Raw genomic sequence first — 27,386 nt, 5'->3', positions numbered from 1 at the left:
TGCAAGTTTTTTTGACATAGCAAACAAACAGTCAGACATGTATTCTGTTACTGACTGCACAACTTTCGATGGGTACTATAGCTCCCTGTTGTTAAAATATGACTGAGACCTTTATATTTTAGAACTTGGGAACAAGACATTCTGTGTATGCTAATACAATGTTAATGTTAAATGTAATGTTAATAAAACGTCCACTCTTCTACAAAGAGATCCAGGAGTGGATGGATTTCAGTCTGTATCTGCATATTCTGCTGGCAGATGTTGAAGTCCAACATTCATTGGAATGCAGTTTATGAAGGGATGCTGTGCACTATTAGAGATAAGTGTTGATAAGTGATTGCCCGGTTACAGACTTGTAACTATGGACATGAGGATATGAGAGTCCCACTTGTTAGGTTTGCACCATTCTGGCTGACGAGCTGCAGAAGGGAAGGCACATTTGCAGAATTAAAGCATATGAAAAGCTTGGCCAGATATGAGCGGGCAATGATGTGGAGAGAGCAGGTAGCTGGAGTGCTGAGTAGCCCTGCTGCTCGTGCTGCTGTCGAGGGAATAGGGCCTTTTGAAAAAATGGTCAGCCCCTTCTCCACAGTGTTTAGGGACGGTGCAGGATGCCCGCTCTGATAGTGCCAGCTGAACACCCTTCTGAATTCTCCAGGTCTCCGTCTCTGTGTCCTAATCTCTTTAGGTGTGATGTGCCCTGGAGAGGTTTGAGCGCAGCCCCGCGGGAACGCTGTTGTCTAGGAATGTGGAGTGTGGAAATGATAGGGATTATGGGAAGACTGGTGTGGGTGCCCATGCTCCACTATCACAAAGACTCTTGGCACCCTTGCTGCTACCCTGTTGAGTCAATATTTTCCTTTTTTAGTGTTTGGGCTGGAGAACTATCTCTGTGGCACTGGAATGTTTTGGCTCAGTATTAGTTTGAGTTCCTATGTTGAATGGTGTAAAAGTGTGCCACTACTGAGGGAAAATGAGTGAAATTGAGAAATTGATGAAGGATGAGAAAATGTGATGTAAAATGATGGTAGCTGGCGGCTCATGCCAGGTGAAATGGAACTGTGAAAACATTTAAGCTGTGCAGGTGGAGGAGTTCTGACTTCATGGTCCATTAGACTGATAAGAGTTCAGGCTCCTCATGTGGCAGAAAATGTAGGCATCATAATTCACTGTGTCGGCAAGGTTGCAAAGTTAGTGCGGCTTTCAATGCCATCAGAAATTCAGCTGTTCATTTCGATAATGGGTTGCATGTTGGTGTTCTAGCTGCATGAAATACAAGTTTTCCTTTGATTGAATAAAGTATGTGAAACAGTTTCTATTTATACATGTATAAATGACCAACAATACTGTATTTGTAATTCTAACATGGTTTGCTGTTTTCTAATCCGATATGTAAAACTAGAGAGCTGTTGATTTGTATTGTCTGACTATTAGCTGAAAAACCTTGTAATTTTTGTCCTACTTTGTTGTAGGCATCTTACTGAGTTGATGCTATGAAAGTCATGGAGTTTTTGTCTTTTCTGTGCTGATGAAGCTAAATGAGGCCACTCTGTTTTTGTTCATTATTAAGTGAAACGTATATGGGACTACCCGCAAAGTACCAGTAGAGGGAGCTGTCTTGAGCCCAAACGTTTATCAATGTTAGTTAATCTGAACCAAATTTCAATTTTCATGAGTGGGAGATGCAAACATTGGGTGAGAAATCACTATAATTTGAAACGCTCTGGGTATATTCTGGCACAAATGGGTTTGTGCCCAAATACATTGAAGCTTCCTCAAATAGCTTTTGGGGGTTTTCATTTCACTTTGTGCTATGCCTCACACAGAGCTTGTCAAGAGATTGCGCACCCAGCTCTTATTTTTACAGCTTACCTCATTCTGTGTCTGTCACCAGCATTGCCTTTCTGTTTGTGCCCAATGGACTAAACGAGACACTGAGACACTTGGAGTGTGGGAGCAGGCAAAAGGCATGTAGAGTGGCAGAAGAAAGAGGAAAGGAAAGGACCCTGATGCATGGGGAGGATGGGACTAGAAGCATTATTCTCAGATCAGCATATGTGTCTTTGTGTGACAGAGCATTGGAGAGGGTGTCTAATGGTTTGTGTGTGTATGTGTGTTTATATCTGTGTGTATGTGCTGGAGAAAGGGAGGGAGGCATCAGGGGAGAGACGAGAGATGAAGAGAATGAGCGTGCCGCTTAGGAAATGTCACACTGGGAAGATTTGCAGGTTTTGATCCTGGCAAATTAATGCAAAACCCCAGTGCAAGTATTTGATTTGGGAAAACTTTGGGAGCAGAGTTGTCTCTTAATAATAATTATTGGGTTTACATTAATTTCCTCCCCTATTCTCTTCCACAGGAGAGCTGATCACCACTGCTTGTGAGCTGGGGGTAAGTCTTAGCTGTATTGTTTAATCAATTCACTCATTAACTCTTATAAGCATTAAGGAAGTTTAATTAAGCATGGGCAGAAAGCAGATTAATTTACTTTCAGTCCACAGGTTTCCCCCTTCTTTTTTATGCACTTATTTTACTAAGTTGCAAGTAGAGAATGCTATAATTTGCAACCCGTTTTTCAAATCCAATTAAAGTCAATGGTAAGGCGATGGCTTTTGTAGGCTTTGCCTTATGTACGGTATAAGGCTTATTATATCCACCCCTCTTTTTTGTGTGTGTGTGTGTAAGCCGCAAAGAATGAACTAAATCGGGTTAACAGTTATAATAAGTTTTATTATTTAATAAAGTTTATTACGCTGCTGTGATCCTTTTAGGGAGGCTGAGTCGGTGTCACTATGCCAGTAATCCTGCCGTTAGTGCTGCAGTCCGTGTGGCCTGCCCGTCTGTCTCTCAGGCCTCCCCAGGGCCTTGCAGGCCGTCCCTGGGCCCCAAGCTTCTGGCCCCCCCTCCTGTTCCCTCGGGTTCTACTTCTCCTTACTCCCTTTGGCTGTTGTCCTTCAGCTGTCCTTCGGTTACATCTGCCCACTTGTTTCAGTCACACAATGCTTCCTCCAAATCCAACTCATTTTCCCTTTGTCGATGATACCTAGCTGTCTGACACTATCTCTGAGTTGACCAGTGAACTGTCTACTTAGTTTTAGGTGGCTCATTCATTTAATTATGTATTTATTTATTGCTCTTCTCCTTTTCCTGCCCTCCATGTCATATTGTAAAATGCTTTCCAGCTTGTGGCATGGTGGATCTATGTTTCAATTATTACTTTTTTTAAATGTTTGAGCATATCCAAAAAGCTTTTGTTGTGTTTGTGATGTGACAGATCAGCTTGTCAGACTCACCTTTCAGCTTTGTATTCATTTGATGCGTTGCCCCTTCTTCCTGTCTGCATGGCTCATGTTATCAGTGCCAGGGAATGAATCTGTGTTTAATGACTGAGACCTTATCTGGGGGAAGGAGACTTAGCAGCTAATTGCTGTGATTGCTGAGATCCCCTAGACGAGAGAGACTGCAGCTTGGAGGTGGTTTGGGGGCTGGGGCTTGGGAGTGCCATGTGATCCACCATGGGCTCTGGGGAGCTGTGCTGTCCTTGGGAAGAGGCCAGTGGAAAAAAAGTGAATGGGGTGACAAAAAGGGGAGAGAAAAAGGCTCTGGTTATATAGACTTGTCAGGCATGGTTGGTTTTACTTTCCTGTAGTAATGCAGCTCTACATCACACATTATTTTTATGAACAAATTTAGTGACTCATCTGTGGTTTGTGCGCTGTTTTCCTTGCATATTTACTTTGATTCCTTTTTTGTTTTGTACGTTTAGGTAGCTCACCCTCCAGGATATCCTCTCTTCACACTACTAGCTTACCTGGCTATGCATCTCCTGCCCTCCCTCTCTCCGGCGTACAGTGTCAACTTGATGAGTAGCCTCCTGGGGGCTGTAGCTTGTGCTACACTTTGCCTTACTGTCTGCAGGTAGGCTCTTTTGGGTTTATTCCATGTATCATAATCTTCCGATCTACAATTATTTCACTTTCAGTTCCTCTCAGAATGTGTTTTATGGCTAACATTGCTATTGTCAAGTTCTCTTGATTAGATTCTTCTGCATCATGTGGTTACCCGTGCATGTCAGTCAAGTAACTTCTTCTGAAACCTTTTTTCTGTGTACGAATTAGCCTCTGCATCGACCTACATAACAAAAAGTAAAACATCCAAGGACAAGATCATTAACTGTTGGACCATTTTTCAGCTGAAATTACCCAGATTTTACATTTCCCTAATGTCTTTTTGTGTCTTGATGTTTTCTGGAGCAGAGTGTGGTATTTTTTGGTCTTGACAGACTGACAGTGGTGTCTGTGATCCTCTGTTCAGTATTCAGGAGTAGAGCCCAGCTGCCACCCCCACCCCCCCACCATCCTGCCCAGTCTGTTTATCCATCAGCCACCTATTGTGATTGAACGTGTGTGTGTATGTATATCATAATGATCATGCTCTCCAACACCCACCCCAACATTTCTCTTCTTCAGTCTCCCCATTGCCCAGCATGCCCCCAATCCTGACATGGCACGATTTCTAATCCTCCCCCTCTCTTGCCGCCTGGGATCACTAACTCTGTCCTCCCTCACTCCTTCTCTTCAACCTCTGCTTCTCTTGCTTACTCATAAGCACAGTGTACAGACTCTTCCTTGACATGTACCACGCTGCAGTTTTGCCTGCTGCTGACCCCATCATGTAAGGTGCTTTTTTACCCCTTGTCTCTTTGTCCGTGTGCTTATCTCTTTGAGTTGACTGGCCTACCTTACATCACACTTCTGCTGATCTTAGTACTTTTCCAAATGACATTGTCAGTTGCAATGTTGTGTCAACAATTTTTCTTTTTCACTGTTTATGCACATTCTGTGGCATGCCACATTCTTTAAATGTACTCCTCTAAAATAGGAAGTGTTGAATATAATGTAATTTTCCTGCGTTGTGGACTCAGCACAGGGAGAAAAAACAGGTGAAAAGAGTTGCGTGTGTTCCCAGTGGCCAGGACCTGTTTCCTGTTACCTTTGCCAGATTGAACAATTCGGCAGGTTGTCCGGGGCAAGTCAGGGTGCGAGGTCAGACCTGCTGGAGTGGGGCTGGGGCTTGGCAGGAAGTGCACCATAGGGTACAGGCTCTAAGCCCAGACTGCATCAGCTACAGTCCACACTCTACCTGACCAATCCTCATTGAGTGAATCAATATCTTTCTAGCCTTAACCACACTGGCTAAGATAGGAGGTGAATGAGATATCAGAAAAAAAGAGGACGCCAATAGCACTGTTTGGTGTTTGGATTAATTTTCCTCATGACCCCCTAGTCTTAATGCATTAGATGAGTTACTAGTCAACAGGAGGATTGGACTCAGCCCTTGGCCAGATGTTGAGAGGCACTTTTTTAGGGGCTAGAAATATCTATGCTGTCTGGATGTTTTTGGCTCACAGTGTGCATGTTAACTGTAACCCTGTTTGTAATCCCTGAGGATTTAGATCAAATTTTGGATTATGGTCAAGTAAAAAGTCATTATGAGAACCTCCAATTCCACCCTACTCCCAGCAACAGCTGATGGGGAGAACTGACTGTCGCTAGAGCACACAGTCACACCATATAAGCCTTTAAGTGTGAATGTATAATCTAGGTTTCAATTTGAAAAATAAGCATAAAAGGTTTTTGTTATTATCCGGTGAAGGCCTAGTTTGGGGTGAGTTTCTGGCTGTTAATCAGTTGGCAGAGTTCGACTGGAGAGTGGAGAGGGCAATAGATGAGGAGAGGGTTTCCAGATGTCAAGACCTCCGTCTTGGTTCTGGCAAGAGGATAAGTCATACCACCGCCCTGGGAGGATTCTCTGTCCCTCAGATGTAATGCCACCTCTGACTGATATAGAATATTCAAAGCTACTCTTTCTTGCCGTGACTCCCTTTGCTATGTCTTGTCACTGACATAATGATTGTTTTCTTTTATATTTTTCTCCTTTGAAGCCCTCATATATTTTTAAGTCCTTTTGAGTTAGAGGTTTGCACTTGCTGAGATAGGGTTGTTTTTTTTCTTTTTTTTGTGAAACTATTTTTAAGATGGTAAAATTTATCAAAGTTAATATGGGTTCTTGAAGGCAGTTTCTCTCAAATATTAAATTGTAAGACCTTCAAATTCTTCTGGAATATACCCACCATTGCAAGCCTTTGATGTATCAATTTAAATTAGTCAGCCAGATTGCAGTGTTTAATGTGGAGGAATGTAAGTTGATAGGCTTGGAAGCCTCTTCTCTCACTTGCATAAGTTTAAATGTAACACTTAACCTCCCTTTGATTTGTCAATTACAGTTCTCTTGGCTTGATCATATGGTGTGATGGCCAAATTGCACGTCTTGTTATGTTTTCACACTGTGGCCTGACAAGCCTTTGAGGATGGCAGACATAATGATAATTACTATCGATTGCACTTGGAGGTTTACGGAAAGACACATTTTGACCGTGGAATGCTATGGGCCTCAGCCATTAGTGTCTAAAGGAATGCGCCCAACATAACGGGATAATCCAGACAGCTCTGTATTCTGTGCTTTCTCATTTCACACTTTATCTTCTAAAGCTTCTCTGCATCTTCACTACCTGTGAGGAATTGCTCTTGATTCTTAGCTTATCCCGAGAAACCAGGACCAGTCACATGAGTGTGTCAAGAGTTTGGAGCAAGAAAACAATTTTGGAATGCGTTGTCATCAGTATTTTTGTTTTGATCATAATATTACCAAACAAGACTGTTGAAACACCCAAAATGCATCTTCCCCCCTCAGTCTTTAAAATTATATGCACACCTCTGAGAGGTCCCCACCCCATGAGCTTCTCCATGTGGCAAAGATGATACCTCAGGGGCCTGAAGGGTGGGCATTGGGCCATCCCCTGCCTTGTGCTGTGTCCCCAGCTCCTTATAAGGATCTCCACCATATGGTCCCAATGGCGCTTTCCCTCCTTGCTTGGCAATGCCAACTCAGGTGGCTAGTTTACCATACAGGTGACAATACATGCACCTTTTTGTAGCTATGTAAGGAGCAGTGTCTCAGAGCGGGTTGAAGTAGTTATTCATCTCTTTGCATAGTCTTGCATTGTTTTTATACAGCTAGTGAACACCAGCTGCGATATCTTTTGGAGTATCTGGCGCCGTTTCTTTGACAATGATTGCACTTCTGCCAGCAGGTGGCAAAATGACCCCTCCCACTCACATCTGCCACAGCTTCATTGAGTACACAATTCTTGCTGTTTCCTTATGAAAACATTGGTTTCCCTGTTTTCATGTTCTCTTTCAGCAGTATCTCATCTGTCATATTGTCGTCCAATAGACCTCTTTACTCCCCCATCCTTAGCATGACCAATGGTTCCCTCAGGACTCATCCTGTAATACAGTTAAACTGATTTCTAATGAAGATGTTATTTCCTCATTACTGGCAATGGGATGGGGACAGAAAGGAGGAGGGCTGGATAGACAGCAGAATACACCAGCAGTTTAATATTCCTTTTGCCCGTGGGCCTGAGATTGTGTCTGTCTCGGACGTCAATATTACATTCCTCACCCACCACAGGCAGTCTTAATAAGACACCAGGCACAGAGATGGATCAGACTCGGCAATTACAATTCACCCAGAATTAGTTAATGGAATCTATATTGCAATATTTATGTATCACTGGTATGTGCTTTATGATTGCTGGAAAAGGAAGCAATAAAAATGGTAGACAGTAGATTGCATAGACAGGATTTTTGTAAATTGTTTTTTTTCCCGCATATAATTTTGTGTGTTGGGTGGAGATTAAGATGGCATTCTTGGACAAATTGTCATGTCAGTGGTTGCATTGTTTGAGCAGAATTGTAGTGATTAATTTTATACGCACTTGAACACTGGACCTCATCCTGGAGGTGGGGAGTATGGGGGGGGGTTCTCAGCAGCAGAGCTGGACTCCCATTTATCCTCCTCACTGAGCGGACTGCATCCTTGTGGCTCACCAAGGATGAGGTTTTAACGTCAAGGAAGTGGCTGTTTTTCCGTGATTGGGTTGTAGCTTCTGACACAAATATGCAATTTTGATCATCCAGGAAAAAATGTCATAGTATAGAATTGTCAAATGATATGATATGTACACCTAATAGGGTGGATGTAAACACCTAGCACTATATATAGGACAACTAGGAAAAAGGCTGTAAATCTGTCATAATCTCAAGAATAAAAGAGATAGTATTTATTATGTCCTTTTATTTGATTTTGCTTTCCAGGCACAAAAGGGGCAGTCTCATAATTTTCTTACAAATCCAAGCATCATCAAAATTATTGCAAAGTCTTGGATTTTTCACCTCTGATGATTTGGATGTAGTATCCAGGTCATTGAATCCTACTTTAGTTATAGTGCAAATTGATTATCATTCTTTAAACTGACACTGCCTGTAAAATTCAAATTATTTTTAACAATAATGATAACACATTGTAGCTTTGTGATATCATTTTATAATCCTGACACTTGGGCTCCATCCATGATAACATATTCAAGTTTTTATTTTTATAGCTGTCAGTAGATTCTTCTAAATGACTAAAGGGTTTTGTTAATATTGTCAATGATGAAACATAATTTCATTATGTAATACCACTGAAATTCAAAGTATGACATCACATACGGTGTTGTTGAAATATTGCACGGCCCTAATTCACTTTGACTAGTTTGAAATCCATTTAAGTTACTTTACATAGTAGACCATTTGATTTTCTGGCACACTCACTGTAAACATTGTATGACTTAACAGCTTGAATTTGTATATCAATAGCTGTTGGCTTTGAATTTTCAAAGCAGTGCGTTAGGGAATTACCCTTGTAATAAAATGCGTGTATCCTGCCTGATGTCCTGGCCAGAGGAGAGCCCTAGGGTGTGACTGAGTGGCCAGATGGAAACCTCAGCCTATGCCTGAGCAGCCCACCTTCTCTGTGAATTCTCTACTCTTTAGGAATGTGTGATTCTTTTCCAGCATAGCTTCCCTAAACCACCACTGTGTTAGAGAACAGTAAGGCTTTGATCCACCATGGCACAGCTGTGGTATTGTCTGATCCCTGGGGTGGTGTGTGTCACTGGCTGCCTTGGCCAGCTCCATTGTGATGGTTCATTTAGTGCACAGTGCTGGTGTACGTTTTTTTGTGTGCTGTTATTTAGTGCGATGCTGATGCTGGCGTATCTCTGCCCTATACTGTTGAACTGAGGGGGTAAATGAGACAGGTCCCATTTTGACACTTCAAAGTGATTATACTCAGCCATTGTTTTGTCCTTGAAGGGGATACTGCTTTCCAGAGCCTGCGCTACCAATGCCATTTTTCATTTGTTTATTTGCCCTTTGATCTTTCCTATTGAATATTTTCCTTTTTTCTATTTACACCATTTATATTTTTAGACAAAATGCTGAATTATTTCTAATGTTCCAGCTGACTCATTCCAAGTTTTTGTCGTTCCCTTGATTACCCAGATGTTGACAGGCGTTTTGGCAGGTTAGATAGTCAGTGCCAGAGTAGTGTTGTCAACCTGTGTTATACCCCTGCCACTTTTCAACCAGGCCATTGTCAACAAGCCACAGCATTTCAACACAGCAGCATCCTGCACCACATTGAGAGGTGATAACAGGGAACATGGCCACACTGGTGTTAGAATGTGTCCTGCCTTATATGCACGCCCTGGCACTAGCCAGCCCACAGAATGAGTTGTAGAGAAGCTGACAGGGACCCAGGTGGTCCCACACTGACAGACAGGTCATTTACAGCTGCACTGTACACACATCACTGGGCTCTGTCAGACTGTCAAGGTCTAACAGAGATTTTGGGGCCATTCAGGGAGAATAAAGAAGTGCAAGAAATTGTGTGTGTGTGTGTGTGTGTGTGTGTGTGTGTGTGTGTGCGCGCGCACTTGTCGCATGTCTGTCAGGTTGGGCTTAAGAAGCCAGAACAGCCTTGGTGTAATAGCCCTGTCCGTGGACCCCCATGACTGTTTGCACCCCAAAACCAGCCCCCTGCTAGGTGTATGAGCTGCAAGTTAATTGTCATGCAGGGAGATATACTTGTGGGTACGGGGGGTCTCTCCACCTCAACAAAAGTCCCCATTTGCGCCCCCCCCCCCCCCCGCACCCCTTCATCCCTCCTTCAAGTTACAACTAATTCCTGGAATGGTGCAGTGAGAAAGACATTGCTATCTCTTATTAAGACACACTTCTAGACACCCCATCAACACAGTCTGCTCCCCCTTCAAGTGCACAAGCGTGCACAGGCACGCGTGTGTGAGTGCGCACACACACACACACACACACAAACACAACGAGCAGGAGAGACACTCATTCCCCGAGCTTGACTTACAGTTAACATACAGGAAAAATAGTGGCGAAGAGGAGACAGAAAACCAAAGAAAAAAAGGGGAAGTAGTCAGCATGCAAGACTTTTTTTTTCTACCCTCCACTTGCGCTCCCTCTCCTTTTTTTCCTGATTTACTGCGCTTTCCTCAGAAAGCTTCATTGTTCCCCTAGCCTAAGTCTCATCAGGCCTTTTGTGGCTGACTATCACAGCGGCAGGCAGAGAGCTGGAAATGTATAAATGGTATCATGCCTTGTGATTAATGGCGGTGCTTATGAGTCAGGTCTGATAACGGGCCTGCTCTCTACTCAATTTCAGATACCGTTAATGGAATCTGTCTTCTGCGATTGTAATGTGAGAGCGCCTAATTTGCTATGGAGCTTGAAGCTGTCACCGGCAAGGGATTGTGGGGTCATAAGGGACCTGGCAGCCGTTTGGCCTGCAGCTTGTATCTGTGGTGCTGAATAGAGCAGCTCTCTGCCTGTCAGTTAGCTGATAGGCTGATGAGGACTCTAAGCCACTCCACACAATGGCGGAAAGGGCCATACTGCCTGACTTCCCTAATTGTCGAGCCTGCTCATATTTCAGAGCCAGCGTGCCGGGGACTGGGCGGCTTTTTTTTCCACTCCCCACCCCCCCACCCCCCGAACTTTTTTCTTTATTTCCTCCTTCATCCACCACACTGTCTCACCCTTATAACACACATTTGTCTGAACTATACCCCTCTTCCAATCATTTGTCACCTCTCTCTCCCCCTCTGTCTCTCTTTTTAGTAAGTGGTGGGTCTTAGCGTGTGACAGATTAGCCCAAGTTTGCTTCAATTACAGCAAAGGAGATGGAGACAGTACAGGAGAGAGGGAAGGAGAAAACTTTTTTGCACACATTATATTTAAGAAGCGGATAAAGTACTATCTCTACCACCGTGGTTTCTGTGCCAGCCTGCTTGAGATCAACCCGCTTCTCTGAAAGAGTTCTCATGATATGTGAAAGGCCCAATTCAATGAGGATGTTTTTTTTTGTCAGAGAAGCAAACTTGGGGTATGAAGAGATTATAATGGGTCCCCAAATTAGTCTGAAAAGTGGTGGCTTGTTTAGCTTCATATTTTTATATTTTTTGTTGATGCTTCTGGTTTTGTTGTTTTGCCCTTTTCTGTGTCAAAGAAGTGCAAGTTTGGGTGAATGGCAAATAAACTTGAAAGTCTGTAGCCTATAAACTGAAGCTAAAGTTAAAAGATAAGGCCTTGATTATATATTTTAAAAATATCTCTTGGGGAACTGATTGGTGTTACAATCAGTATTTTTATATGATTATTATGTGGCTTAAGCATTAACATTTTTGTATATATATCTTGATTTCATTTCATTTTGCTTGTCATTTTTCCAATGTGTGCTGTGCTTAAGTGTACCCTGTTTTTCAATATACAAGTTACTCTCTTGGAGTAAAATCTTAGCAACTTTGTGGCTTTGTACAAGAACCAGGCAATGTAATAGGCTAATTTTTCACTGTAACTAACACACACACACACACACACACACACACACACACACACACACACACACACAAAAACCTTTAGCTGTAGACCTGGATCTTATTACAATATTGACCACTTTTTAGTGAAGATTTGTTCTTGTAGTTAATAACCCTTTAACCTTTATAGTAAAAAATAGTTACAGGAAGGTACATTTGTGTTTGCCTGTATAGAAGAAAGAAAAACTGAATTAAGCAAAGTTGTAATCTGACAAAATTCCAATCTGAAGGTTAGACATGAGAAACAAATTAGAAGTTGATAAGGAAATTGCCATCACTGACTCTTTTTTCTAGACTCATTTCCAATATCATATTTGTCCACATTTCAACATTCCAATTACAGTTAGAAAGATCTTGCCCAACTTATCAAGAGTGGGCCCTTCGGTAAATTGAAATGTCCAATGTACTTTGTGTTCACCAAACCAGCATTTTATTGATTAATGTATCCATCTCCTCATAACAGACCCTTGAAGACCCCACATAACTGTTGATGCCCCACTGACATGCCTGAGTAACTAACACCCCATTTTACCCTCATTTGTGTGAGGGACCCAGACGCCACTCTCCTCTACTCTTGGAAACACCACTTTCATGTGGAGAAGGAGTTTGTGTTTTTGCTGTGATTCCTGGATTATTGTTTTAGGAGGCATGAGCTCAGGGAAGGACTTACCCAGGGAAAAAGGGGTCCAGCCAGGGAATGATTTGAAAATGCCTGATGATAAGTGGTGATGTTGGGATCATTGCTCCCACGGCTTGAAAAAGGAGACCAGGCACCAGCCTGAAGTTCTACCTAGGAGGGGCGTCTTTGCCAGTGAGTGGCCCATGGCCAGGCCAAGACTCATGGGGCCTAGGAGGCTACAGCTGGGAAAAGCAATGTGGAGCTGTTGTGCTGTCGGCCCACCAACTGCAGGAAAAGGTGTCAGGGGCAGGGGCCTTGCCATAAGGATGGCAGGTAGAGGCAAAGACATGGGCATCTAATTCTAACTGTGGTGTGACTTCCATGTATGGGAATTGTGCTTTGTTTAAGTGTTCAGGTAATCTTTGAAATTACTTTTGAAATAAGAAAATATTCTTGATTACCAGCCACTCCAGATTTCCAATTTTATTGGCACGTTATTTTTTCGTCATTTGCTCTGCTGGAGTAACTTAGAAGATTGCATGAATATCATGTCAAGAGAAATATCCAGCATCAGTTTTCATCAGTCTGTTCACCTCATGCTACTACTGTGTCCTTGCAAACATACAGTCCATTTTAAAGCTTCTATCAATGATGTTGCCAGATTTTTGAAGTTTTAAGATATTAGTGAAATTGAGTTTGTGAATCCTCAATTAGGAGAAGTGTGATTTAACACTTGTTTGCCCTTATGTTTAAGATATAAAAAAAACCAAGACATTCTACAATTTGCCTGGGAGGTCCTTTTTAAGTCAAAGGTGATGCTTCTCTATCTGCCCACCAGGCTGGTAGGTGCAGGTCCTGGAGCGGTTTTGGCTGGAGGACTCTTTGCTGTATCCAGGTTGAGCTGGCAGTGGTCCGTGGTTGCAGAGGTCTTCAGCCTCAACAACTCTTTTGTTGGTCTGCTCTTTTTGTTGAGTGTCAGCTTTCACTGTGCTGCAGATACTTCCCAGAGGCGTAAGGTATGCATCCACTAAAAAATATTAATTTCCATCTCGTCACTGTTAATGTTATTTGTTAAGATGACTTGTTATTGCACTTGCAGGGTTGTACTTATAACTGTTTACCCCTAGATTTCACAGTGGGGGGCGCTATGCTGTGGTCTAGGTCTCTGCAACCAGCATACCCTGGTGCTGTATTTACTTGTTGTCATTCCCTGGGTCCTTCACAGACTCCACTGTCATGGGGTAAGTCACAATCATTGCATTTTCTTATCATGTATAATCTCTTTAAATCTGTACCCATGTAGAACTAACAGAAACGTTATGCACTTGATATAAGTTTGCGATTCTTTTTGATTGTCTGAAAAGGGTTTGATTTCACAATTAGAATTGTATCTATCATGCTATGATCCCAACTCCCACGGTTATAATCACATGCTTTTTTTGTTTTAAGGCATACAAACACAGTTTCCACATTTTGTTGACAGGAGCTGTCTTTGCATAGCCTTGTTACTATGGGAATGTGCTTTTTGGTGGGCTTTCTGCCATACATCTACTTGCCCATCTCCTCCTACATCAACACAGCCCGTTGGAGCTGGGGGGATCAGACCACCCTTTCAGGGCTACTTACCCACCTACTGAGGGTCGAATATGGCACCTTCAGTCTGGTATGTGCTGCTTGTATGCACACATACACTCAGTCTCTCGCTCACTCTGTTGCTCTCTCTTTGAGCCATACACACACAATTGCATTATAATTATATGTTCTTCCAATTGCGTACCCCTGATTTGTGTTGTACCATTTTTGTGTTTGCAGGCTAAGACTGAGAGCTCCGGCAATCTGATCGCAATGCTCAAGTAAGTTAGTGTTTATCCTTTTTGTCCAAACTTTAAACAATATTGTAATTTAGGATACTAAATTTGATACTGTGCGATATTTTAATTGTACGTTTTCTATTAGTTGAACTATATCTCACATTTCACGTCTGTTAGATTAGCCATCTTTAATAGTTCAGTCAAAAATAACATGTTCTACCCCTAATCCACAGATTATTTACAAACTAATTCTGTCAGTATCAGGACTGTATCTTCGTCACCTGCTCGGCTAACATTGTATAGTCTAACATTGAATATAATTTACTGGCGAGGGAGAAGTACAGTCTCATATCAAATCGAGAGGAAATGGTTTCGTGATGTCACAAATGGAGGTACCAGATAGCCACTGAGGAAGGGCCTAGTTTTTCAGAACGTAGTTTCTACCCAAAGTGTCAGCAGTTAATTTTTTAACTCAGCACAGACTCTTCACAACACTTATCCATTCATGTCATGCTTTTAAAATCCATAGAGCAAATATATTTCAAATGATCACCATACATAACTGTCTTGTCCATTATAGTACATTGCTTTCTCTTCGTACTTCATTCATTTGTTGGTTAACACACAGAACTGTGATGAAAATGTATATGCAATGTTTTGGCCCAGCTGGTCTTGGTTGTCTCCTTCAGTTTATTATCTCTGGGATTGTGAAGGATGGCTCCAAGATGCCTATCAAATGGGAGGATTTTACACGCAGTTCTTTTGTTGTCCTCTAAAGTTTCAAATGAAAACTTCCCGCTTCATTTCAGCAAGATGATTTTTTTCCATCAGGAAGAAAGTAAGCTGGTGTTTTTACAGACTTGACGGACCCTTCTGGTCATCTATTGCATGGCTTATGCTGCTAAGCCGTGCTCTCTCTCTCTCTCTTTCTTCTGCAGTATATTTTGACTCAGGTAAATATGGTTGGATAGCTGAGTCAGCCAACGTATCATAAAAGGTATCCTGTACTATAGCAACCTCTGCATCTCGTTCTTTTCATGATGCCATTTCCAGTCCTGAATATGTTATTACTATAAGTCAACAGAACTGGTGTTTATTGAATTTGATCTTCCCTGCCTAGCCAGAGAAGGAGACAAAAAGTCATATCAGAAATAGAAGGTGGTTCTTCCTTGATGTAGACTGTGTCACTGTCTGCATCACTTGATGACATTGGCGTTGAAAGTGGCACAAACTCTGAAAGCGTGACCTGCTTCGACAAAGCACTCACTGAGGCAATTATTGGATCAGTGCATACTGTAACACTCACCACTATCTCTCACAGAAAATGCACATACAAAGTGGCAAATTGTGCGGTAGCATAATTGATTCATGGTGGGTGTTTAATGTTCATGAAAAGGAAAATAAATTAGTAAAGGATCAGACATTAAAAATGTTTTCTTTTATTTGAGGCACAGTGATGGCACAAATGTTTGTCGACATAACAGACCAAACTGTTGTTTGTGCTTTGCTGGTCCCTAGTGTCACATAAAGGTTTAACCAGAAGACACAGTTTTGTACATCTCTGCTTTCAGTAGCCGTGCTAGCTGCACGTCTGTCTGTCTGTCTTTCTCTTGCCAGCTGCTTTTGTTTTACCCATTCCACAGTCTCCAATCAAAGCAGAACTGAACCTTCTTAGACGGCCAAATCACTGTGTTCTGTTTCTGCAGCAGTTTGAAATGATCACTCAGCTCTGGTGTTTTAGTGTGACAAGCTGTGATGACAGACACTGCAATAGAGCTGGAGAAATTGTATTTTTCTATTCCAGCACCCTCCACACCCCACAACTGCTTGATTCCCTCACTTGCTCAGCACCGCTGCCACAACCACCACCACCACCACAGTCACCCCACTCCTCGTATCTTTCTCCAATTGATGGGATGGGATGTCTTAAGACCCCCCACTATTAGTCACCCCCCAACTCCCTCCGCTAGCACCCACCGCTACCCATCACCCCTGCTGCTTGACGGACAAGCACACCTTCAAGATGGGTAAGAGAGGCGAACATGACAGGCATGTCGCACTGGAGACGTAAACCCGCTGGAGAAGCTGACACAACTACTCGCAAACACACGCCCGTGAGCACACTCACACATCGTGTACGTTGGGAGATATAGAGACTCAATAAGCTGTCAAATAGAGATGGGTATTAAGGAAGAGGCAGGAAACTATCTCTGTTGCTCTGAGCACGCATTCTGTGACTGACAAGCGCTATGAAGAGAGGATGGCGCTGCGGGTGGTGGATGACACAGTCATTGGTATCTGTCAATCCGATTGAAAGGAGCGTAGAGTTTGTTTTGATAGGGGATAGAGGGCATATTGTAATTGGTGTCCTTGAGTTCAGTAGTAAGGAGTGTAATTGAGTTTGTCTTTGGTCCATTGGTGTCCATCATGTATATAATTGTATGTTTCTGTGTATTACTGTTTGTATGTATGCAGGGCCCAGTTGGACCACTGCCTGACAGACCTTTCCCTTCCTGTTTTGGTGCTGGCAGGAATAGGCCTCCTCCTCTCCTCATGGGATAGGTGGGATGAGGAAGCAGCACATCAAACTCTGTCATATACATATCAGTAGCTGCTTCAATGAAAAAAAAATCTAATCCCCCAGAGTAAAAGACAGCGAACAAAACCACTGACAAAATGCTGATCTTCGAAAAAAGAATACAAAAAAACACTGAGGCACCTAGCTGTCAAGTTGTCACAACGCTCCAAATTCCAATTTGTTGATGTGTGGTTTTACTGAACTATATTTCTGTGTAAATCACTGCATGCATTTATCTTTGTATGACAGTCCTTTCCAGTAATTCATTACATCAGTGCCTTTTGCCAAGGTCTCAAGGGTGGAGTTGATAAAGCATAGTGAAGTCCTTGGGGTATGTAGGCATTGGCCACACCCTGCTTTCCTCTCTCTGCTGCAGAGTTTGATAAACTTAGCTAATCATGCACACAGATGTACACGTGCAAGGTCATCTTATATGATGCCAAAATGAAACCATGCAAATGCTAATTTGTGTAACATTATCACATTATTACTGAAGTCAGAATGTACTTTCTAAGTATTTTGCATAATGCCAGAAAAACTGAAATGAAAGGAAGCTTGTTAGTGATGAGTATAAGGGAAAGAACTAGGCTTTATCAAACGACCTGGCAGGGTCTTACAATAGGAGTATAATGAGCATGATTATGGATTAATATATCAGTGCAGTGTTCTTTCCTGTGGCAGGAAGTGTTGCTCGGTATCCTGGCTCCTTGCTGCCATGTACCTTGTTTACACACTGTTTTTTGCTTGGAGGGCCAACTTGGACATCAGCAAACCTCTGCTGCTTGGTGTAGTGAGTTATACAATTATATATGTCCTTCACATAGTTCCTTTAATTTAAATATATACGGTACATGCCTTTGTATCTGCTTGCAGATTGAGTTACAACATACATCTTATTTTTCTAGGATATATCTGTTCAGTGCTTGTGAAATACTGTTGTACAAATTATCAATGGAAGCGGAGACATTTGATAGTTGAACTTTTTTTAAAGATTCTTATGGTTCTTTAAAAATGAACCATAAGAATCCTTGGTGTGTGTGTGTGTGTGTGTGTGTGTGTGTGTGTGTGTGTGTGTGTGTGTGTGTGCGTGCTTGTGCATGTATGCCTTTGCAAGTGACCTTTCTATTTTGTACATGCATATCTTTATTTCCCACAGGTAGAGCGTTTCTGGTTACAGAGTGATGCTGTGGTGTGTGTGCTGGCAGGCCTCGGCTTGAGCAAGACAATCAAATTGCTAGGGAGATGGTTAGGCCATGGAGGGCTGTGGAAGAGCATTGGCTGGGTTTTCACCGCAGCTCTGTTAGCACAAATGGCACAAACCAATTTCAGGTGAGCCTTGCAATGAAATAGCATCCTGAGTTTTTGGTGTGATAAAATGGACCAGGACTTGCGTCACTATATGTCAATATAACAACAGACAGTTTAATAGACACAAATCATAGTCATTAATTTGTAAAGGATGTCTTTTATAGACTTTGATGTTATGCAAAGGGCAATAATATGTGATCCATTCAAAAATGTATGATCCATTGGTAATTGGTGCTGTTAAAATCATAAGCAAACTGAATACTTGACTGAATAGGGTAGGGTCAAAGCTCAGATTAACCTATTAATTACTGACTTCCCTTTAATAGATAGATTTGTGGTTCATGTTGACAACCTCTTATTTATCCTCTTGAACTTAATACAACATCCGAACATAGAATAGTTCTCTCTCAACTGGATCTTGACAGTAAATATAAAAGAAAGATAAATAAATAAATAAATAAAAAGCATATACCCTGATTAAAGAAAGTAAGGAGTTCCCGCACTTACCTTTTTAAATAACTATCCAGAAGGCGTCTGGAGATACAACACCAATAATTTAGATGCTCAGTGATAATTAACACGCGTCGTCGTAAATAGTATATAAAAAGCTGCGATAGAATGTTTTCTGACCCTAGCAGGAGATTAAGAACAGACATCATATCTTCCTATTTTCAGAGTTGGAAAGCAGAGGCAGAACCCTACAGTAACCAAAAATGAACAGCTAAAATAGGACACATGAAGAAAAAGAGAGGCAGAGATAATTGTCACCCAGCATTTTCAACTGCAACATGAACAGATTACAGTCACAGAACATTAATAAACCCAAATAGATGAAAAGTATGCTAAAATGATGAGGCATCACTGCTACAATTCTAATAATCTCCTGTTGAAGGTTTATGGCCACTGAGTTTTTTGCTGACTTTTTTTGTTTGTTTTGAGTTTTATTCAGTAGCTCTGTCTGCCAGTCATTTAAAAATGGTAAAATGCTTGCAAGGGATTAAATAACTTTGAATTTTATCAACTTCTTCTTCATAGCAACTTATTTCTTTGCAAAAAAAAAAAGCTAAAGGGAAAGAAGAAGAGAAATAAAACTTATATACCTTCTTGAATCTCCCTGTTTTCCCAGAGTCAACTTGATTTATCTCTGCCCTACGTTTAGGTCTGAACTGCACTCATATGTCAGGTATTTCTCTGCTCACCCCATGGTAGGGGCTAAAGAGAGGCACGGTTAGCACATAGATTCCCCTCACCCAGCTCAGTCTGAGATGTTAGCTGTCCGAGAAGGCAGATTACACCTGCGAGGTGCCGGGTAGTGCCAGACAGCCATCACGGAGCAGCTTTGATCAAGGGGAGAGCATGGCCTGTGCTGTCAGACCCATCACACCTGTCTCCTTACGATTAGATAGGCAGCCAGTGTGCTCTGCAGAGTGGAAGGGGCGGGGGCACTGACAACTTACCCTCAGAGCACCTTGAAAGCGTGCTCACGAGTGAGGGCACACTCACATACACACAGTTATGCACATCACAGACAATTCTGAGCTGAGTTAAAGATGCACTCCAGTCCTCCTTAAATACAAGTAAACACAGCTGCTGTTTTGATTATGCTATATAGTCAGACTGTGTATCTGCTGATGATCCCAGGGAATGTGATCAGAACAGAAACACTGTGGTGGAGAAGTTTGGCAGGGAGCTGTTAGCTTCTGTACCAGCTGACTCCATCATCCTGACCCGAGGAGACCTACCAGGAAACACTCTCCGCTACCTTCACTACTGCAATGGCTTAAGGCCCAATGTGCATCTGATCGACCAGGAGGTCAGTCTCAATTTCTCCATTCTTTTGTCTATTTTGGGTCATGAGTAAAATTTTAGAATTTAAATGCCAGAAAACATACTTGTGAATTCTTGTCAAAATCTTCTACTGGTAGCAATTGTACTTGATTTTGTTTCTAATCTTGAGAATAAACTGTTACTGATTTGTCAAATGTTTGTCTTAATGCTGAAAGGCAACAATTGTATAGACAGAATTTACATTGGTGGTACATTAGAGTAACCAAAAGCAGTGAAAAACAAAATTGCTTGGATAATTTTTGTTACCTTTGATTTTTTTTTGTAGCTTCATAAACTTATTGTCAATATGTTAAAACTGTAAACTGACAATGTGTTTATAAATTGAATGCAGATAATTGAATAAATACTAACTAGCTACAAATTTAGAAAAAAATTGAAGAAACAAAACATTGAACATGAGTGAAAAATACTTATGCATAAAGGGAAAAATACTAGTTTCCAATAAATTCCTCAAAAAAGGGAAATGAATGTACAAAGAAAAGACAAATTTAGAACAAACAGTTTAGTTTTAGGATTTTTGCTGTCCTTGAAACTACTATATGGATGAGCAATAAACCTGTGTCTTTTTTTGTTTGTTTTTTGATGGATATTTCATTAAAACTAGGGCTTCATATCAGTGTTATGAATGTAACACTGTTACAATGTGAAAACATCGGCCCCCTAGCATAGTTTCCCAAGTACAAAATAGTCAATAAATCCTTCCCCCGAGTAGATTGTATTGTGTGGGGACGTTCTTCTGTTCATAATCACTCTGAAAACAAGACATTCTTTCTAGATGATGACATACAGTTGGTATGTGGCCAAGCTAGGACACCACCACCCTGGGGTCAACTTCCCTGGCCGCAGGTGGGACCCGGTCAACCCTGCGGCGAAGAACACCTTCACTTTGGAGCAGTTTCTGTCCCACAATACACAGTGAGTTATACAGAGGGAATAAAAAGATGAACAGATTACAGGGTTCCAAATGGGTAGAGATTGAACTGAGGGGGCTAGTGGGGGCTAATGAGGTAGAGATTAGCTGAACGGTGGGCACTGTCGTGAGTGTAGGGAATAGATAAGCTCATAGCAATGTTGAGGTCATAAAAGGAATTTGATGAACTACAGAAGTCGACCAGTCTGCTTGATTTGGTTTCATAGTCTCTTGTGTAGTCATTGCTACTCCCCACTCTTGCCCTAATAGATGGAGCTGAACCTTGAGATTGGCAGGAAACTTATCAATACCAAGCCCACCAGGGGGCAGTGTTTGCCAGGCCAAAATGTCTGTCTCTCTGCAGGGTAACACTGACCGGCAACCCTGGGGGCTCAAGTGTCTGGTGAACAGCATAGGGCTTCACAGATGCTTGGATGCAATGAGAAGAAATGTATTGGAATCAGCCTACATGCGTCTCATCAGTAGCAGTGATCTCTGACAACTATTGTGGTTTTCTGAGTGCGTTATTTGTTTGAAGTATTTTTGTGCTTTTATTTTTTTCTGCAGGAGGGATGTGTTTGCGTGTATTGGGCTGTCCGATGGAGATCCAAGCTGGGAATATAGTTTTGCTCGCTGGCCGCTGGGTGTGTGTGACGCCCTAGTGCCTGCTCAGAGGAAATTTCAACCCAATGAGTGGGTCCGTCGCACCAACAACCTTTACAACTGGAGTGAGCCACACAACAGGTGCGCACTCAAAGCAAACTGAACAGATTCACCTGGATGGCGTCGCTTTACACTGTATAGGATAATGGCTCACTGCTTTAAGTCATCTCTTTTTATGCAAAAAACAAACAATGCTTCAACCGTAGATAAACAAATCTATGTCAAACTGAATATACATAAGTCAAACTGAATATACAGTACACTAGGCTAGGATTCAGCTGATCAACATTATCTTGAATTTTGGATACATCAAAGCTTTTATGTTTAGTCAGTCACTCACAAAGAATCATAAAAAAACCCTCCCAGTTTGTCTTTGCTGTGTTTTTAACACCTAAAGCTGGGCAGATTTCCCCGCTGTCTTTTTTCCTCCGTGGTCATCACTCACCCTTCGGAGTTTTCCTCCGTGAGGTTGTCCTATGTTCTGCTGTGATCCACCTCTTTGTGAATTCAGCCAGAGCAAGACATTAGGCTTGCAGCTATTTGAAATGAGACTGAAGATGAAAAATAATGAGTTTCTGATTGCGTTATGTCAATAACTGTGTCAAAAGTGGAATTAGTCAAAGCTACATATTTTGCTGCTGTTGCCAGCAGCCCTTCATTCACTCTGAGATCCATGGCTGAATACTGTGACATTATTTCCCGCAACCTCACGACAAGCGTGTCCGTCGATGCCCGCAAGCCAAATATTTGCTCGGGAACCCCGCTAAAATATTCTTTTGAAGAAGAGGTCAAGTGTTTACAGTCAACAAAGTGTAAAAAGGGAAATATGGGTTTACTCCATGTCTAATGCGCTAGCTGTTATTGTTGCTCAGTCATTAAATGTTTATGCAGCAAACATTCATGTTCAAACCCTGTGCAGTCTATTGGAACAATACATTCACATAAATAATCATTTATAGCCAGTGAAGTTAAGCACAAGCCACAGCCCGAAGCCAGTTAGATAAAGAAATGCTCTTTTCCCCATGTGATTTTCACAGTTTCCACCCTGGATCCTGGGAACGTGTTGCTAATGAAGAGATGTGGCAAGCCAGGTAGAGTATACTTTGTATTTGAAATACTGGTGGCCTCTTTTAAGATATTGTATACTTTGCAGAAAAAAGCTGAATCACGATGCGTACTATCCCGCAAGAACATCTCCATAACCCAGTCTTGTGTGGTAGAGCATCTACATTTACATTCTATTTGGTGGCGGCATCTACATAAATCACTCCATTGAAGTGATGCGTCTGAGAGTGTGGATCTGCATGGCTCATCCATCCAGCACTTAGCCCTGAGTCTGCGTGCTTTGTTTCAGGATGAAGACTGCTTTCTTTATCTTTGACCTGGCAGAAAGGATGCAGGGAGAGGGAAAAGCTCACCTCTTTGAGCTATCATACACTGTAAGTCTGACCTGAACAAAGCCTCAGCAATATTCTCATTTATAATAGACAGATTAAAGTGCCAAACAAGGCAAAGTATGGCATATTCACTGGCTTTGCTTCGATTTCTATTGGTAACATCTGTTGTGATAATAGTGCACATGCATGTGTCTTTGCCTGGCAGCTGTATAAGGAGATTGTGGAGTCCCACTTTGACTACCCTCCAAACTGGGACAAGAACTTGGCATTGGCCTGTGAGAGGCTGCTCCGTTCAGGTCATCGGGGCTACAGTCCGTACAGTTTGCTGACCTGCAGCATTCGACACTTCAGTTTTTACTTGGAGAAAGAAACCGCAGATCCACAGGCTCCTGCCATACGCTCAGCCATTACTCACCTGCTGAAAGAGAGGGACAGGCACGGCGAGACCCTGAGGCAAGCTCCGTGACAAGTTCCAGAAACACCTACATATAGCTTTTATAAATGTTGGAAAATGTTCAGAAAGCTCAGCTGAGGCAGTGTGAAGCAATTAACTTCATGTTACAGCTGGAATGTGATGGTACTCACGAGCATTCTAGAATATTGAGCCAAGGTTTTGATGAAATTCCGAGGGTTGACTTAGGTTGGATGGAGTTCGCTGATCCAAATGTCTGGATCCATAGATTGAAAAGAACTAAGCCATACTACTTCCTGATCATGTGAACATCAAGCGTGCGAAGCCTTGTATGACCCCAGACAAGCTGTGCGTGTGCCCCTCAGATTCACCCCTTTAATTGCTTTATCATTACATCTCGTAGTTCTTTTTTTCCTTCTGCTCTCACAGCTTTTAATGCACTGATTATTTTGCCTCAGTAAATGCTTTAGTTCTCTTTTTCTCACATTGGGATGGGAGGGCAGAGATTGAGGGAAACCCAATTTGGGGGCAGAAATGGGGGATTAGAGTGGCTGTTTAATCTAGGACAGACTTGTGCAGTGCCACACACGCCTCTCTCCACATCACCAGCACCACCCATCCACCCCTCTATCCATCCATCAGTCTATCTTAGATGGTCCTTTAAATTTTAAAACTAATGGATTCGATTAGTGTTTTTTTTTTATTCTCCCCCCTTCCTTCCTAACAGGAGCCCTGTAATCCCTCATGGATTTAAATGAAATGTAAAATGTCACAATGCCAAAGACCCTTTTAGAGGTGTGTTTCTGTGTGTATGTCCGCGTGTGTGTCGATTTGTGTTTGCATGTCTGTGTGTCCGCGTGTGTCTCTGTGAACATGCATAAGTCCTTTCCCTTCTGGATGACGTATAAACATATTCAATAAACAAGTCGGTACTCTGAAAAGTAAAGTGCTTTGATCACCAGATGAGCACAAAGTCATGTGAACTACGGGGACACAGACACGCGATGCTGTGGAAAAATATACTTTCCCAATGCGAATGCAGTGAGTGGACCAGTGACACCAAAGCGAATGGGTTTTGCCCTTGTAATCTGCTAATTTGGGGTCAAAGCAGTGTGTTTCAAGATAAAACAATGATGGAGGAGACTGCTGCTTGAGATGCCATCAGAGAGTGGCGGACAGTTCCAGCGTGTTCGGTTTTCTCAGAATGTAATCAGTAGCACAGATTGTCGCCCAGATGGTTCGGTTTCTTTTAAACGACAGAGAAGAGAAATCTGTTATTTTACTGTCTTTCAATAAAGATTCAATTTGGTTTCATACATTTTTGAATGTGTTTTCTGAAGTGGTTTGCCTCGGTCACAAAATCAGATCACATGCATTATTTTCAATATTCATTGGTAACGTAGATGGGTACCGTCACTGTCGAAGAAATTGAATTTCAGTCGTTTTTCATTTTCGTGATTACTGCAGGCATTTGCTTTTGTTTGTCTTAGGCACTCTTTACCTTTTTACTTTACTTTGTTCTTGTCCTCCCCTTTGTCATCCTTCTCGTGTCTCCCACCCTCAGTCTCTCATCCCCTCTCACCCTGTGTTTCCCTAGCCCTGTTCCTTTCCCCTCCCCTGTCTCTGAAAGTCAGTTGCCCACCCTAAATAAGCAAGCTGCCGAGGATTGTGGGAACCCATGGAATCGCCGTGACCAGGGATGCAGGCAGGGAGCCACGACAATGCTGGAATGTGGGGCGTCTGAGGAGATAAGAGCTCTGTGAGCCCAGCCAGGGAGAGGGGATGGAGCGGAGGGGAAAGGAAAACGAGGCAGTGAGGGTGAGACAGAAACAGGGAGAGCAGCAAGTCTGTGAATGGGGAGACAGAAACACAACACCATAAACAGCCAGAAAGCATGACAGAGTGAGACATAGAAAAAGGGGCGGGGGACTTAGGGGGGCACACACTGGAGATGGGAAGCCAGCCTTATTCCTCTTTGCATTTCATTTACATCCCTGGCCGTATCGACCAATCGGATTGGGAGCAAAGCCCAGGGCTTAGGAGGGGAATAAAAAGACAAAATGTCTTTGCTGCTCTCATCCCTCCCTGATAATACCCTCTCTGTTTTTCTCTTCTCTTTTTCCTCCGTCTATAAGTAGATACTGTCCGAAATGCCAGCGAAAAAGCGACACCTCCGCTTGCTGTGTATCTCAGATAGACCGAGCGGGAGCAGGGGCTGAAAAGACAGCTTTAGCAACTGGGCCTATCTCCTCCTCTCTCTGGCTGGATGCAAGCTTGGAGTGGAGGGAGGCGGAGTATTGGATGTATTGGTTAGTGTTTGGGAATAGAAAAGAGGGTGTGAGAGGCATGATATACTGAGCTGGCCACAGTTTTTGCAGAATCTTACTCTCTGAAAAACTTTGCCTGCAGATCCCATTGCTAAGCATGAGAAACCTGTTTCAAGGGTGTTTATGGGGTGCCACCCATCTTTGTGCAGGTTGCCAATGCCTGCTAGCAAACTCCCTACATATTTTTCAGCCCTGCATTGTTGCTATTCTAGTGTGCTCAAATTTCACTTGTAACTGGAAAGAAAGTCAGATTCCTTTATAGAGAGCTGCCATTAGTTATTAGGCTTACTTTGGTGTTTTCCTAAACTCAGAAATTAGTTATGCCCATTAACCTTTGTGTTTACATCATGTCCTGAGTGACTGTTCTCAGGGTTGTGTTTACACTGCGTTCGATTGTGTGTTTCTCTCATGTGAGGTACCAAAGTGTTTGTCTTTAGTACAGGTACAGTACAGAATCATTGACTTTATTTGCACAGGTGTTTGTTGTGCACTCCATTGTATTTGTGATTGTCTTCATAGTGCAGTGTGTCCACGGCGCCAAAATGGACGAAGTGTGTTCGCAGTGTGTAAATGCCTTTCTTGTATTTCAAGGAGTATGCCATTGTTTTGGTCCTCACATCTTTAAGTAGGCGCACCAAGACTATTGTGCTGCCAACGGACACAGCACTGGCAACGCTGCCGATACAGAGCTTATTGAAAGTGATTGTTGTTTCAGAGCTCCTCTCAGCAGGGTGCTGCAGTGTAGAATTTAGACAAAATATAAGGCCTGTTACCTGCATCCAACAGAGGCTTGCAAGAAATATTGTAACCTGAAGCTCCTGTGGGACCTCGAGCCTTTAATCGCAACCAGCAAACAATAGAGGCCGATATGTGAAGGATTAGAAGGCAGAGAGTAGGAGAATATAGCATCTCCAGTTCCAAGATCGATCTATGACTGTTTTCTGGAAATCTCTGGCCCTCGGACTAACATGCCTGCAGTGACCTCAGGTGGGAGCCGGCATCGCCATGGGTTGAGGTGGTATTATGAAATGAGTTTATAGGACCGGATGGGCGAACAAGGTATCCAAACCTCACCGTAATCCTCAGTAATAATTGAATAAATGCATGCATGTGTATATTTGCACATGTGCATTTGCTTGTGTACTCTGTGTGCACATGTTCATGAAGTTAGTTCTAATCTGTAAATGTGAAATTACTTTGAGTTTTTCAGAGAACATTATCCCTAAGTTCCCGTTGTTATCTTGTGTACACACATTTGTTTATTTGATACAGCCCCTCTCCAGTATAGCACTTCTGTATATCAAAGACAGCAGTGCAGAGCGTAATTGAAAATGGCTACCGTGGAGAAAGGTCTCTCTCTGCTTTACCGTGAAGAGGCAGAAAAAGCCCCATTCTCCGCTCTCGTCTTAGATCTATTTAAATAATTGAGGAGTAAACTGACAAATTAGGCACCTTTATGGACGCCCCTGGGCTCTCTCTGGGGTCCTTCAGTTTCCCCAATTCAAGAGAGCACCACTAGGCACAGGATAATATCTCTGTGCGCTTTAAGACGGGGGGTGTGTGTAGAGGAGGGTAGTGGGCCAGGAGGGGTTTCACCAATCAAGCAGGCCACACTTCCTCCCCGAGGTTCTAATTTTGTGCCACATTAAAGAGCTCGGCCTC

At 42.5% G+C, this 27,386-nt stretch overlaps 1 protein-coding gene across 2 annotated transcripts in view; it reads left to right on the top strand.

Annotated features, from left to right (window-relative positions):
* tmem260 (transmembrane protein 260) overlaps window positions 1–24,715 on the top strand; it is a 28,334-nt gene extending 3,619 nt beyond the window's left edge. For both annotated transcript variants that reach the window (XM_086149838.1, XM_086149845.1), the window contains exons 3-17: window positions 2,360–2,391; window positions 3,767–3,918; window positions 13,309–13,486; window positions 13,598–13,711; window positions 13,954–14,133; window positions 14,283–14,323; window positions 16,757–16,843; window positions 17,541–17,649; window positions 18,016–18,188; window positions 19,809–19,980; window positions 20,791–20,930; window positions 21,493–21,669; window positions 22,626–22,679; window positions 22,943–23,027; window positions 23,191–24,715. In XM_086149838.1, coding sequence (XP_086005964.1) covers window positions 2,360–2,391; window positions 3,767–3,918; window positions 13,309–13,486; window positions 13,598–13,711; window positions 13,954–14,133; window positions 14,283–14,323; window positions 16,757–16,843; window positions 17,541–17,649; window positions 18,016–18,188; window positions 19,809–19,980; window positions 20,791–20,930; window positions 21,493–21,669; window positions 22,626–22,679; window positions 22,943–23,027; window positions 23,191–23,451 — 1,955 coding nt within the window. In that variant the 3' untranslated portion in view covers window positions 23,452–24,715. The remainder of the gene's footprint in view (window positions 1–2,359; window positions 2,392–3,766; window positions 3,919–13,308; window positions 13,487–13,597; window positions 13,712–13,953; window positions 14,134–14,282; window positions 14,324–16,756; window positions 16,844–17,540; window positions 17,650–18,015; window positions 18,189–19,808; window positions 19,981–20,790; window positions 20,931–21,492; window positions 21,670–22,625; window positions 22,680–22,942; window positions 23,028–23,190) is intronic.
* The last annotated feature ends 2,671 nt before the right edge of the window (window positions 24,716–27,386 follow it).

The sequence above is a fragment of the Fistularia commersonii genome, chromosome 1 (genome assembly GCF_037954325.1).
Source record: "Fistularia commersonii isolate RoL2024-O1a breed Wild chromosome 1, RoL_Fcom_v1.0, whole genome shotgun sequence".
Lineage (NCBI taxonomy): Eukaryota > Metazoa > Chordata > Actinopteri > Syngnathiformes > Fistulariidae > Fistularia > Fistularia commersonii.
This window is presented reverse-complemented; position numbering and strand designations above follow the sequence as displayed.